Raw genomic sequence first — 15,030 nt, 5'->3', positions numbered from 1 at the left:
GGAGATGATGGCAAGGACTACAGGTGCAGCACGACCATGAAGTTGATAAGAGTAAATACTGTGTATGTGGCAGTGTTAGCTGTCAAATTAGTTGATGTGTAGTTAGTTGTTATGCTAGGCAAGTGAGTTACTGGTAGTTAAGATTTGGGAATGTATTGTAATGGTGTTCCTAGCATTTTCCTTAATTATAATGCTCAGTTTGAAAAGAATGTGAAACTCTGGACCAAACATCAAGAGGCATTAGAGTTGATTTGATGAACAAATTAAAATAACTACGGGAATCATTCATCTTTGGCTTTGCAAATAAACAATAGAAATAACCACAAAGAGAGAGAGACCCTTAATTGACTTCGCTAAACTAAATCCATTTCTTATTTGTCCATCTTGAATTTAGCCTGCTTCGTATTTAAATCGATGATCAGTCTTGTATACTTTTTACTCTCTTTTTATTTATTTATTTATTTATTTTAAATCAAATCGAAGCAAATTATTTATTTATTTATTTTAAGAAAAATATTTTTAACTTGTAACCATACAACATAGGTTAGTTGAAATTTATAAGATCATAAATGAAAATTAGTCTATCTAATTAATTCAAACAATAAGATCATAATTTTAATCTGGTAACTAATAATTAAAACAGATTTCTGAAAGGATAAAAAAGAAAATATAGTCTTGATATTTTTATGAAGAGTAATTAAGAATCTCATGAATAAGTTTGAGGTTGTTTTACAAAAAAAGAAAAAAAAAAATCAAGATTGAGCATGTGCTTGAACTTGGTCATGTGCGTGAGATTGGCACACATACGAAATACAAATATAAACTGTTTATCCTTGGCTTGGCTTGACTCACTTACAGCTCTACTTATACATTTGAAATCTTAAGCTACCCAAACTATTTATATGGGCAAATAGCTTTTTGAGCTTATACATCCATATAACTTTGCATTCATGGCTCCTCCTAGAGCAACTATGTTTCAGTTTCATATATTTTGGTTAGAGATGCTTTCAATATACTGACTCTATAACATTTGGTTTCCCCTTACTTTTTATTGTTGTTGTCAAGAGTGTTTATTCTCCATGGAGTAATGAAATGGAACAATCAATAATTGCTTTCATGCATTATTAATGAACCTTTAATTCACACATGTACCCCTGCGCGCGCACACACACATGCACAAGTGTTGTTCTCTTTATTTTCAATTGATTTGTGCTTGTATCTCTTGATAATGTGTAAACCTTTTCAGATTTTGGCTCTATTTTCATAAGAATCTTTGTAAAGCATTTCTTTTTGCAAAGGTATTATGAATTCTAGTCGAAGGTTTGTTACAAGTTGATTTGCTTGTGGGCTCTATGTTGAGATACTGTTTGAGTCTTTGATAAGAATATTGTTGGCACCTCTTGAATAGGTTATGTCATCCTCAGAACCTGTAAGTGAAGAAATGGAGCCAATGCACATCAATGCTGCTCCCAGGAAGCCACAGATTCTACTTGCTGCTAGTGGAAGTGTTGCTGGGATAAAGTTTGGAAATCTCTGCCATTGTTTTTCAGAATGAGCAGAAGTAAGAGCAGTTGCCACAACAGCGTCTTTACATTTCATAGAGAGGGCATCTCTTCCTAAAGATGTACTTCTTTATACAGAGGATGATGAATGGTCTAGTTGGAAGAAAATTGGTGATAATGTGCTTCACATTGAGCTACGCCGATGGGCTGATATTATGGTCATTGCTCCATTGTCAGCCAACACACTTGGCAAGGTATTATGATTGAGAAATTTCAGAAAAATTGTCCCTCTTGCTGTTAACTTTTAGAAACTGGAAACGGTATGATATAGGTGAGTCCATGTTACTAGCAACGGCCAACACTCATTAAAAGTATTGATTACTGCAACAACTTGGAAATTTAGTACCTCTAGTCCCCAAATTGGTTCTTGAAAATGATGAGTTAAAAGGAACAGAGAATGCATAAAAGTGGTTTCTTAGTTTAAGAGGACTTATTATTTGTGGGAGCCAATTGTACTAGCAATATGTCTGTTTCATTATGCAACTAGGTCAAGTTATTTGTCTGGTTCATCATTGAAAATTAGTTCTTTCATTGATTTGATAAACAAATGCATTATTTTGATAGATCTCTCACAATACTAAATGGTGAAAAAAATTGTAAATGTATGCATTGAAGATCTGAAATTCATTCTGAATAAGCTTGTTAAAAGATATTTCATGCTATATACAAAAGAATACTACTTCATTTCCTTGTTCTTGCTCCCATTCTTTAGGGAATACATTTGTTTGTGACCTTTCCATGCTGTTTTGGGCGTAAAGGATCCATTTTTTGCATTGTGAACTACCAACCCACCTTGCTCCTGTTGTACCTTCTCTTGTAGGCATGCGAAGGTACTATGGCTAAGTAATGCTCATTTCACTGTCTTTGCTTATTTTTTGTGGTCTAAGAACCCTGTGATTAATGACACAGACAGACTCATGGTTATTGGGAGTAAGTTATTTTCCATGTTCATCTAAGCAATGATTGGGACCATGTATTTATGTTGTGAATTTGTTTGGGCTCCTGTTTTAAGGTTATAAATAGGGGGAACCATACTTGTACGGTGTTGGAGCCATAATTTGTTTTTAGGGGGACCAAACTAAAATATGGTACAATTATTCTAAAATCTTGGGGGGGGGGGGGGGGCATTAGTATATATATATATATAGAGAGAGAGAGAGAGAGAGAGAGGCACACACACACACAAATTATAAGATGGAGGAGGGACTTTTTAGAATCCAGGGGGCCATAGCCCCTCCCTCCGCCAGTGCTTGTATTCGGTTAGTGTATGTTTCATATAAAGAATTAGAAATCTTAAAAAAAAAAAAAAAAAAAAGTGAAATTAGGGATTTATTGGTTGCATTTGAACAAATGTCAAGGTGGGGATTGTCCTTTTGTTTATAGTTTGGAGGAGTGTCATTTCGTGAAATCTCAAGGTTGGTGTAATTTACCATTTTATTTTGTGTATAAAACAAACTTATGTATATGTGTGCATGTTAATTGAAGTGGTAGAGACTGTGAGTCTAAGGTACATCCACTGTCTAGAATGACATCATCTGGCTCCTATGGGCTTTTTCTCTACACCTCTTTCTGAATTTTGTTTTTCAAAAGTTTTTCAAATCAAATGTTTAATCCCTGCATATTTCTAAAATATTTGCTGTGATGTAATTGTAGATAGCGGGGGGATTGTATGACAATTTACTGACATGCATTGTGCGAGCATGGGATTACAGCAGGCCACTTTTTGTTGCACCTGACATGAACACATTTATGTGGAACAATCCTTTAACAGAACATCTCATGCTAATTGATGAGCTTGGTATTTCTCTCATCCCTCCTGTCACGAAGAGGCTGGCTTGTAGGGATTATGGCAATGGTGCAATGGCTGAACCTTCTGTAATATACTCAACAGTAAGGCTTTTCTTAGAGTCAAAGATTCAACAAGGTGGCAGTAATATTCAGTAACTAGAATTGCAAAGCTGTCATTTACTGATAAAAGAAAAAAAGAAAGGAAGAAAGAAAAGAAAAGAGCTTCTATTTTTAGGAGTAAGGGAAGAGCTGTTTTACATTTTATGCATAACATGCTAGATTTGTTGTTGTCCTTTAAATCTTGTATAGCAATGGAATAGAATAGAATTGATAGAAAAGAAATGAATGGAAAGGAATGACAATGAATTAAATAAGCATGGTTTTTCTATCTGGCATATTTCATGTTTTCAGTTATGCTTGGTTTTGTTGTTCTCACAAAAACCAAATACCACACCACCACCTAGCCGAAGTCCAAACAGCAAATCAACTACCACCCCAAATGAACCAACCCGTAACTCAAAATCACCCCTACTAAGCTGGAGTTAATTGCCATTAATTTATAATTAAAAAAAAAATGAATTGCAATTCAGCTATGATCATGGTTCCCCGTCAATATTTGTGAAACCAAAGCTAGTAGATCAGTAGGGGATTTATGGATCTGGTTAGTGGGCTTAAAATAAATTTGTCAGCCAAATCAGTGCAACAAAATCTAATAGAATGAACAGTTCTTTGACAGCCACCAAAATGGTTACAAGACTAAGAATTGAGGTTAACCAGCTCTTCCTTTACCATGATAATATTCACAACTGAGGGAGCCTCGCAAAGAGGGCTACTTAAAAGGGTGGGGAGTGGTGACCATGCTGCTTGGTCGACCAATCCCATCCCCCAACTGTGAGGCCAACCTAAGCTATGGGTTGCGTATGAATTTTCTCTCCACTGTAAATGATGAAGTATAGCTTGCTACTAGTAGTAGTAATTTTTAAATGGAATATTGGAGAATTGAACACCCTCGCAAAAGATCAAAGGAAAAGAACATGTTTAGGTTATGGAAATGTGATTTTTTTTTTTTTACAAAGTCAAAGATTGATCTTATGGAGTATAATACTGTTAGAAGTATTTTGAGGAACCCATTGCAGACTTGGTGGTGTTAGAAGTTGTGCAAATAGCATGAGGCATATTGCTATTGGGATAGGAATGTGTTAGAAAAATGGAGGCTTTAGTGGACTAGTTCTTTGTCTTGCGTCTTGAATAATGTAGAGGATAAGAGGACAATTTCTTATGGGCTTATAGTGGGCGAATGGGACTAATGAGGATAATCTTAGAGATGGTTTATGGACAAATCCAAAGAAGAGATGACAAGGTGGGAGGAGCCATGGTGTTTGGCAGGGAATTTTAATGTCATTCGGTATCCAAGTGAAGGTTGTGACTCGTGATAAGTTTACTTCATCCATGCATGAGTTTTTTTAAATGTGTTTATAGAGCTTAATTTGGTTGATTTACAATTAGAGAAAGAGAGATATAGGTACATAGGTCAAATAGTTTAGATACACCATCTATGTCTCGAATACATCAAGTATTGGTCTCGATAGATTGGGAAGATTGACCAATGAGTGTATGCTAGCCACTCCTTCATCCACAACGGTAAGATTGACCACTCAAGAAAGTCCTTGACCTTCTGGATGGCCAAGAGGTCATCTTGTATCAACCTTAGCTTCTTTGGACACAAACGTTTTATAAGAAAATATCTTATAATACATGTATATTTAGAAAATCAAATTTAATTATATTAAATGTCATTAAAAAGAGAAACACAAGTTGTTAAAATGAAAATAATTAAACTTATGAACCGGTTGCTTCAGTGATTAGACAAATAATAAATTATTTTCCTCTGACGTAAGTGTAGAGTCATTATTATTTTTTATATTCTTAGTTGTGTGTTATTATATTTGGCTTTTGACTTACTTCAATTATTTTCAATGAAACTAAAATTGAGTAAGAATATTATTATTTTCATTACTGTTTCTCAAAAAAAAAAAGAGTAAGAATATTATATTTCTAATAAGTTTTTTCTTATATAAATCTTTAAAAAAAATAAAAGAGAAACCTTCATCATTTTCCCATTTCTTTGGGAAAAAGTCAATTTGGACTGTATCCAATGTGCTCATTGATATGCAGTAAAATCGAGGTTCAATTCAAGTATATATTTATCACATAAATGGTCACTCGAGAGAAACTGAGAATAAATGTTCAGCACCTGGTGCCTTTATATATGAATTGGTGAAACAATGTTTCTTCCAGCAACCAAATCAAAAATTACAGAACAGTAAGAGCTTGCCACTATTGCAGAAAAATATTTTAAACAACACCATTCAATGGTTTGATGATTGCTTTGAGATAAGCAAGATCAAACAATAAACTTTCAAGCAAATCATCAACCAGTGGCACCAAAGAACCAATTAACCCAAACTTGATCTTGTCACCTCATATGCCAAGAAGCATGCAGCATTTGCAGGCACACTTCGGGCCATGGCAGGTCCAAAGCCCTTATACAGGCCTTTTACTCCCTCTGAGGCCAGGATCTTTCTAAAAGCATCAATGGAACCCGAGTACTTGGGATTTTTAAAATCATCTACCTGAATTACACTCTTCACAACATCAGTAGGGTAGACTGAGAACCAGAAGGCGCCTCCAGCTAAGCCTCCAGCCAACATCAAAGAGCCTCTTCCCAATTTTGATGTGTCTTGGCCACCTGCAAGGTACTGCTTCAAGGCTTCATAGACACCAAACATTGCTGCATTTCCTGGAACCTCACGTGCCATAGTGGGAATCAGTCCCTTGAAGAGACCCTTTACACCCCCTTCTGATCTAAGAACCCGCCTGGCCACATCCATTGGTCCTCCATACTTCACTGCAACGCCAGCCGAACCAGAATCTGCCAATGCACTCTGGGCTTGCAACCTGTTTTTTAGTAGTACATCCAAAGCAGTTAGCAGGTAAATTTGAAGGTTTGAAGAGTTTCCCATAGAATTTAAAGAGTATCATAAACAATATCAGAAAAATTATGTACAATTTATGAAAAGATCATGATTCGCTCAACAGTTGAAATTTTGCAATACTTAACTGTTGAATCATACTTCAATAAATCAGATAAACTGGCTTGATTCGAAAAGATATCTAAGTTCAATCTCAGGACTTCAAAATTAGATCATATATTACAAGGACAGGCAAAGTAAATGACTAAAATACTGACCTGCACTTGATCAATTCAGTGGGGCATGCTAAGATGGAAACGGCAACTCCAGCCCCTGCCCCACAGACTATTTGCTGGTTAACTGTAAGGGGGGCACCAGGTTCAGACCGCAACAATGCCTCCATTTGTCCCCTCACTGAGAAGAGGACGGCATTGAAGGCAGCCACAGTGGCCAATGGAGCCCCCATACCTTTGTACAAACCTCTAGGGCCTTCAGCAGCTAATGTTTGCCTGACAGCATCCATTGCACCCGCATACTTGAGAGGTTGGCCTGGAAGCGGAGCAGGCTGGCTCTGGAGCTTGACCTTAATGGTGTCAAAGGGGTGACCACAAATCAATTGGGCTGCTCCTCCAACAGTGCCAGCAGCTAAGTCCTTTGCTACATCCCCCATCTGCAAATTTCAATGTTAAAAGAAACATCTTTGAATGGACACAAAATAATATCATCAATAAAAAAAAAAAAATTTATCTTTATCCCATGAGAGAGAGAGGGTTATTATTGAAATAAACAACACTAAGAATAGATCTAATTAGAGCTTTAGGCTTGCAGCAGAAAACATAACAGCAATTTTACACAAGCATCCATTTGAAAAATAACATATAAATATGACCATGCATCAAAAATATATATTACCAGATGAACACTTTAAGCAATAGTACGAAAAATGAAGCTTTCAAGAAAACAAAACTGGGTACTTAGAGAACAGAAAAGGAATCCAAAGTTGTATAGTACTAGTCAGGCAAGGGAGTATTCTGTGTTGGAGGCTATGCATTTCTCTAATGAGAGGATTCATTGGGACATCCAGTTCTGTTGTCCAGTGCAGGATTGGGAGTTAGAAGCATTGGCTCTGTTTTTGGATGTGCTTTATTCCAAGGATGTGTGAGGTGTTGGGGCTGACAATGTTTGTTGGAAGCCAGCAGAGAGAGGTTTTGAGGTTCGAGGTTTTTATCACTCTTTATCCCCTTCTTCTGTCCTTTCTTTTCCCTGGAAAATGATGAGGCAATTGAAGGTTCCTTCTAGAGGAGCACTCTTTTGTTGGACTGCAACTTTAGGTAACATTTTAACTACAAATAATCTTCAAAAGAGGCATTTTGTAGTGCTAGATTAGTGCTACATTTGCAAAAGGTGTGGGGAATCGGTGGATCACCTTTTTCTTCATTGTCCTATAGCATATTAGCTATGGTCGATGGTATTCTATTTGTTTGGTATCCATTGGGTTATGCCATATAAAGTTATTGAGCTGTTAGCTTCCTAGAAGGGCAAGTTCGGTAGACACCAAATATAGATTTTTGGAGGCTTGTGCCACATTGATTATTTTGGTGCTTATGGTGAGAGCAGAATGCTAGATGCTTTGTGAATTGTGAACGGTCTATCTTGGATATAAAGTCTTTCCTCTTACGTACTCTCCCTGAATGGAGTCTAGTTTTGCCATCATGTTCTTGTTTGTCCCTCTTTGTTCCAGTTGATCATTGTAATTTGGTTTTTTGATTGCTACCACTATAGTACGTTTCTAGTGTACTTGGCTGCCTTTTTTGTTTATAATAAAATATCTTACGTTATTTATAAAAAGAAAAGGAATCCAATTGGCAATACAAGCTTCACAAAATGGATCATTATTTAATATTATCAGTAGAAACTACATAAAAGTTACTAGCTTGTGCCTCCCAACATCAAGAAGAATCAACAGCAGAAGTTGAACTGAAGTTTCTTACAATCCACAACACTTTCGGGGGTTCTGGCACAACTAAAAAAAATATTAAAATTGGATTACTTGTGAGTGTAGTAATCTATGGCGATAATAGTAGATTTTAGTTGGCATTACCCATGAATGTAGGCATCGAGTTACTTGAACCACATTATGTTGCATCTTGCGGTCTTAGTATTCTGTTTATGAGCATCTCAAAATAAAATGTTATCAATTGTTGGTTAAGGATCCTAGATGACAAACACAAAGTTGGAGGTGGAACTCTTTGATGGGAATAATAATTTGAGTTTTAGTCAAAGCACCATCAAAGATGGCTACTTTGTTGTACCAGCCATACACGTCCAGTGTACCTAGCTACTTTTGTTTCGTTATCAATAAAGTTTTACCTATTTATAAAATTTTTAAGAAATTAAAAATAAAAAAAAAAAAAAAAAAACTATCAAATTTGTTTGGGTGCAACAAAGTTTGTTCGGGGAACTATACAAGAAATGAAGAAGCAGGCCACAATGTTCAATAATGAATAAGGAGTTTGAGATGAAAGACTATCTCCTTTGACTCTTGCTCAAAAGGTAGAGTACAATGCCTTAAATGAGCATCCTCCCTAATAATGGTGGGAAATGCTAGAGAAAATATATATGTCAAAGTCGCACAGAGATTAGTTGTATTTAAAGAAACAGTTGGGTTTGATCTGCGTTGAAGAGGGGCTCACACATGACATACTAGAATTTGGAAGGATATTATTTTCTTTTGACCGATTAGATTCATTTGATAGATAATATAAAAGAGGTGAAATTTGGAAGATTTTTAACTTCTTTTGATTGACTAGATTCCATAGATTATGGATATTTTACAAGAGGTGAAGTTATGAAAGCTAGTAAATGTGGTTTGGTGGTAATCAAAGTAGAGTGAACTTAAAAATTTGTACGAGTTAATTGGTGAGATACTTAAAATTCAATTGAATGGAGTAAAACACTAAGAGAATCATTTGGTTAAAGCATCATAAAGGAAAGATGATAATGAATTAAAAAGAGTAAGATTTATGAATTTTTTTCTTATAAGTGAGTAGGATTTATGAAAAACGTAACTAATATGGTGCAAAGCAAAGTTTGATCGAGAATTTCAAGTATTTCTTGATATTAATTGATCACAACTCTTGTTGAGACCATGGTGGAGCATCTCTAACCCTGCAGTTAAAGGTGGAAGGCGACTTTAACGCAACAAATCTTCTATCGCCTGAAGTGCGAGACACCAAAAAGGGGCTCACCCAAGTGAAGCAAGGTACCTTTAAATATAGTTATCAACATATAACGAACCCAAATAATAAGCATTTAATGCTTATTAGGCATGATTTGAATTTTTCAATTGGGATGAGGCTCTATTAACTAATCTAAGAATAAACTATTCAACAATCTTTTATAAAAAATTTCAAAAGTAAAAAAGAGAGCAAAGTCAAAAGATTATACGACAGAAACCTTTTTTTTTTAAATCTAAATTCATGTGAAAAGAAAGAGAGGTTAGAGAAAGAGAGAAGAAAGCAAAAGAAAGAGACACCTACTAATTAGAATTAAAGCATAGATCTACCCTTCTTTGCCAATTATGAAACTGCCTTCTTTTTTTGCTGAATTCATTAAGGTTCTCCCCTCAAAAGCATTACAATCTGTTTAAGGCCATCAAGCTCTCACCTAGGTTCAAAAGACAAGCACCCCACTAAAGGTGCCTCACCCCAAGGCTTCAAAGGGCTGTAGTGGCACCTCACCTTGCTTGAGTGCTTGGCTTGCCCTGGACTTCCCTGATCTCTACAAATAAGAAGGGCGCGAAGGAGGTAACCCAAAGTACAGAAGTGAAGACACCTCCTCATGACTAGAGGTGGAAATTTTGTTAAGTCCAACCATGAGGGGATTAGAAATAAGTCTCAAGATCTCTTTGTTGGTTTAGAAATTTAAAATTAAAAAGAAGAATTTTAATCTTGAAATCCTACATTAATTGGAAGAACAATAAGGAGGTGGAATAATCACTATGGGGTCATGGGCCCAGATCAATGAATTTGTGTTTTGGGGTTTTGGCCGAGAGCATGAGTAGTCCAAGTCCGAGGAGGAGTATCTCCTCGGATAAGCTAAACGCAAATCGAGTATAGATCCTAATGATCAAAGTGACCTTCCAAGAAGCTCTAGTGATAGAGACGTGCACCACAAACGTACAAGAAAGATGGGAACTCTAAAGATATCTAGGGAAAAGCTGCTACCACTGCATTAAATGCTCTGTAGCTCACTCTCTGGCCGCATTAATGAGGAGGTGACCTTTGAACAGTATTATTGCAACCTTACAACCACCCCAGAAGACTTCTAGAGGGGGCTGATGGGACAAGTATCAGCATAAACCATCAACTGCCCACGTGTAGGGTAAAGATAAAGGACGAGATGTATAAATAAGGGTAGAGGCCCCAGAGATGGGGGGGGGGGGGAGGAAACAGAGAAAGCACTGTAGCAATCTCAACAACTCTCGTAACCATTCTCATCCACTAGAACAGAGCTCCTCGGATTGTGCCAAGGACAAATTCACTTGTACAAACCTGGTTCATTTCTATTTGATTGTCATAAAAACCCATTTTAACTGTTATCCACTTACTAAAGCCTAGTCCTTTGACCCACTCTCTACAAATTTCATTGTATAAGGCTTTTTGGGCCTGCACCCTCCATACAATGGGGTCGGGTGCGAATTGTGACCGTACAATTACCATTGAGAGTACTAATCCAATATTGAGAAGAAAAAGAAATAAGTGGTAGTGTAGCTTTTTCCATGTGTGAGAGATTTGAAAAACAGTTTTATCTAGTAGTCTAGTACTTTAACGTGAGGTATCTTTGGCTGCATTGAGGTTTAACATTGGTGAGTCTTTAGTCTGTGTTTAAGAGGATTGAGCATTATTTCCTAATATTGGGGTTTGGCTGAAAGTACTTATGTATGTAGGCATAGAGTTCGCTGAACCACGTTAGTTTTTGTGTCTTGTGGTGTTTGGTATTATATTTTTTTACAGGATTTTCACATCTACGTGCACATAAAACTAAAAAATTTATGTCACTGCTCCTAGAACCATTTCTAACAATGGCATTGAATTGAAAATTTGAGTTGTTTGATGGAATCATACAGAAAAATGACATGAAAATCCATGTAATGTCATAAAATTGAAATACTTACCTATCAAGGAAAAAGAAAAATGACATGAAAATCCAATGATCCTCATAGTTTAACCACAATCTCTCCCTGGTAGGGCTAACACATAATCACAACACAATCAATAGATCATTGGCCAGAGAGCTAGCTACATTCAACACAACCAAATCATTTTCAACTACATGAGTCAGATAAATATTACTCAAAGGACTTTTTTTTTTAAGTTCCAAATCAATCTAAAGCAAAATGAAGAATGAGTCTAGTAGATGATTATGTTGCCTGAGAGGTTTATAATTTATATAACATGAGCCCAACTATCCAGCCAGCACAATTGAGCTCATTAATGAATCTATGCAACTAAAAGATTCAATCTAGATTGCTAACAAGCTTGGTTAAGGTTAAGGTTCATGTTGCGTCATAGTAGTTACAAAAAGCCTCTGAAAACTTTGCCTACATACAACGTTTACATTAACACCTGAAACAAGTGAGTCTTTATGCCTTTATGGCAAGAAACTTAGGAGTTTCAAAAGTTACAGTGCTATAGTTGCTAATAAGGGCTTTTATCAAGAATATATAATAAACCAATCAAAAGTAGGTTAGGCGCGAACAAGTTTATTTAGGGACACTTTTTTTCTTTTTCTTTTTCTTTAGGGGATGGGGGGAGAAAATGAAAGGGTGGATTGAGAGATTGTATTTCTTCAATGTCTGTTAAGGGAAAAAAAAAATGGAGGGATTGCAAAGGAAGAGGAGGGTTCTTTCAAAATAGGCCCCACATTTCTTCGTCTGCCCAAAGAGAGTTGAAAATGGGAGAGAATGGAGAAGTAATAACAGGCGAGATGCTTATAATAGTTTTCCCCTAATCCCATAAGATGTCTAATGTTACCTCTTTAGTACAAAAATAACAATGATAATCTAAAAAAATATTGCTTCTCTTGTCTCCTGCTTCTGAACAGCCAGAGAATCAATGGGTGAAATTCTTTTTCTAACTTGCACATGGAAAATCAGTAACATTAGTACAATATCTTGGTCTTATGCTAGCTACAAGTGTAAGTCCATGTGATGCATAGGCAGGAACATAAGGATCTTCCCCACTAATATTAAGGTGGTTGGAGTAGAAAGATAGTAAAAGGGTCTCTTATCATTTTTACTTCTGATATATACATGAGTAAAGAAATTTTTTGGCCAGGAATAGATATGAGAGGGTACTTGGAATACAAATTACAAAGTTGAGTGTTTCAATTTTAGTATAAAAAATTGCAGTAATGCTTTGCCCCAAGACTCCCATTGTCTAACATGGTGCTGAGGTTCTACACATGAGACATGACCATTGGTGCTTACCAAATAGAAGGATGCTGAAGGAATTGCTATTTCTTCATTAACCTACCAACTCTTTTCTTTACTGCAATACATAGCACCATTCCTTCCCTCCATTTCTTGGCAGAGACAAGCTACTCCTTATACCTATCCATTCATCTATGTAAGAAAAAACGTAATTTGATTGGCTTAAGGAATAAATGAAAAGGTGTGCTCATCTACCCAGCTTCTATCCTTCCAACCTGAAGTTAATAATGACACAATCTTTAGTTCTAATTTACTCGAGCAGTTTATAATTATCATGCTCTCTCTCTCTCTCTCTCTCTCTCTCTCTCTCTCTCTCTCTCTCTCTCTCTCTCTCTCTCTGTATTTCTATTTCCTAGGCAGCAACATTTCAACTTTCCAGTTTCCCCCCTCAAAACAAAATGAAAACATGTTATTACCACGAAATTGCACTTACATATGCATGTTCGACATACATCTCCACCCTTTAAGGTTTAGTTGATGGAAAAGTTAATATGGACATCTCTTCTAAGAAATTGAGCTACAATCCATCATCTCTCGCCATCAAGGACAAATGTTGTGAAACCAACAGTTTTTGAATTTAGCTGAGTTGTTGAGCACAAGAACCTCTACAAGATAATTTTCATTCACTGCAGATAGTAAATTTTTTTTTTTTTTTTTTTTTTTTTGTAATCCTTTTATTGTTATTTTCCCAAACTATCATAATAGATTAAAGCATGCAAAAAACTTCTTTGAACTTCAAAGTTTTGAGGATGCCTGTGCAACTAAGCCTCAGGGAATTTACTTCTGATCTCAGATTAAATCAAATCCTATATGCACAGAAAGTAAGGGATAGTTTTCTAAGCTTAGAGAAAATATCGGTTTAGAAGTCTCTACAAGGAAGAGTTCAAAACAGGACATTTAATAATAAAATGAGATTTACATAAGTGGAAATGTAGATGCTTGAGATGCTCTAGTATTTTTAAATTGCTCTAGAAAGATCAAAAGAGAATCTTCATTTCCTTTCACACACCAATACAGTGACATTAGTAACAAAATTGATTTCTTACCATGGATGCTTAACAAAATCAAATATGTACAGTGAAAATTCTGTGCTATTTACTACACCCCAATAATTTTCACACACATTGAACTGAATTCCAAAGCTCCTTTTGAAAACCATATCTAAATTTGCACTAAACATACTGAAATTTCAGCTTCAACACATTAAACGTGCCATTGTCATAGAATCGGAACTGGGTACATCAAATGTTTCCAATCAATCCACAATGAAAGACACAACCTGCAACTAATGAACTATTGTATTGAAGTTTTTTTTTTTTTTTTGGCATTAATTCTAAATGCTTATCTTAACAACTAAAAGAAATTCACAAATGCATTTTTATATATGACTCTTAAAAGAACAGAACCCAAAACAAAATAAAAAATGCAAAGCAATTGAACAAGAGTAGGAAGCATACTGGAGCGGAGTTCAGAGTCACCGAAAGAATCCAAAGAAATAAGAGCGAAAATTATTGGACGCCCAATAAGAGCAAGAATGTTGGCCTCCAATCTCAGACAGCAGAATCTGATTAAAACAAAAAAGAAAAGTATTAGATCCACGTATAGAAATATATATAATATACAAAGAAAGAGTAAGCTATATATACATACCCATGAAATGAAAAGAATGAATTGGGTCCCGAAAAGGAGGCTTTGGATGGAACTCTGAAATGGGTTGCCGAGGAATAAGAGAATCTGTGTAAAGGCAAACAACAAATGAAAGGGAATTAAGGAATCTTTTTGGTACTTTGTATGAGAAGTGAGAGCCACAAGAGAAGAGGTTGGGTACGACAAAAAAAAAAAAATGAAAGCCAACCAACCAACTCTAAGCGTAGATTCCAGACAAAGGAAGAAATGAGAGACTGAGAGAGAGATGTGGTTGCTGGTTGGTCTTGGACGTGTGTGTTTCCCTCTCTCTCTCTGTCTAACAATTGGAGATGGAAACTAGTGTTTTATAGCTTGTTTGGTTATTATTGATTTTTTACAGCAGTGAAGGGTTTGAGTTTTATAAAACCATCTGTGAAATATTTTTAAATAAATTATATAACTTTTTTTTTTTTTTTTTAGGTTTTCAATCTATAGCGTATACTCCATCAGACCAAGATACTAATTATCTTTTGGTATAAGTGAGGATTAAACTCTAAATTTCTTATATAACTTATTTAAAAGGTTCGTC

General features: G+C 35.8%; 1 protein-coding gene and 1 pseudogene across 4 annotated transcripts; one reads left to right on the top strand and one right to left on the bottom strand.

The window, feature by feature from the left end:
* Positions 1-1,411: 1,411 nt before the first annotated feature.
* On the top strand, positions 1,412-3,506 carry LOC142612875 (phosphopantothenoylcysteine decarboxylase HAL3a-like; annotated as a pseudogene).
* Positions 3,507-5,584: 2,078 nt separating this feature from the next.
* Positions 5,585-14,823, bottom strand: LOC142613560 (mitochondrial carnitine/acylcarnitine carrier-like protein). Of its 4 annotated transcripts, XM_075785946.1 has the most exons (6): positions 14,675-14,823; positions 14,466-14,549; positions 14,273-14,379; positions 12,813-12,935; positions 6,601-6,992; positions 5,585-6,308 (listed from the first exon to the last, which is right to left on the bottom strand). In XM_075785946.1, exons 5-6 carry the CDS (start codon positions 6,990-6,992, stop codon positions 5,807-5,809), a joined length of 894 nt encoding a protein of 297 aa, XP_075642061.1. In that variant the 5' UTR covers positions 12,813-12,935; positions 14,273-14,379; positions 14,466-14,549; positions 14,675-14,823; the 3' UTR covers positions 5,585-5,806. The 4 variants fall into 4 exon arrangements, with proteins under 4 accessions (XP_075642061.1, XP_075642058.1, XP_075642060.1 ...); XM_075785943.1 differs by lacking the exon at positions 12,813-12,935 and having other exon boundaries at positions 14,675-14,819; XM_075785945.1 differs by lacking the exon at positions 12,813-12,935 and having other exon boundaries at positions 14,671-14,780.
* Positions 14,824-15,030: the final 207 nt, after the last annotated feature.

This window comes from Castanea sativa, chromosome 10 (genome assembly GCF_040712315.1).
Source record: "Castanea sativa cultivar Marrone di Chiusa Pesio chromosome 10, ASM4071231v1".
Classification (NCBI taxonomy): domain Eukaryota; kingdom Viridiplantae; phylum Streptophyta; class Magnoliopsida; order Fagales; family Fagaceae; genus Castanea; species Castanea sativa.
Note: the sequence above shows the minus strand (reverse complement) of the source record. Positions and strands in the feature narration are given on the sequence as shown.

Excerpts from the sequence above, each read along its gene's own strand:
- LOC142613560 (XM_075785946.1), bottom strand. The coding sequence starts at position 6,992 with ATGGGGGATGTAGCAAAGGACTTAGCTGCTGGCACTGTTGGAGGAGCA. Across the intron at positions 6,309-6,600 it reads ACTGAATTGATCAAGTGCAG|GTTGCAAGCCCAGAGTGCAT; the intron begins GTCAGTATTTTA and ends ACTAAAAAACAG.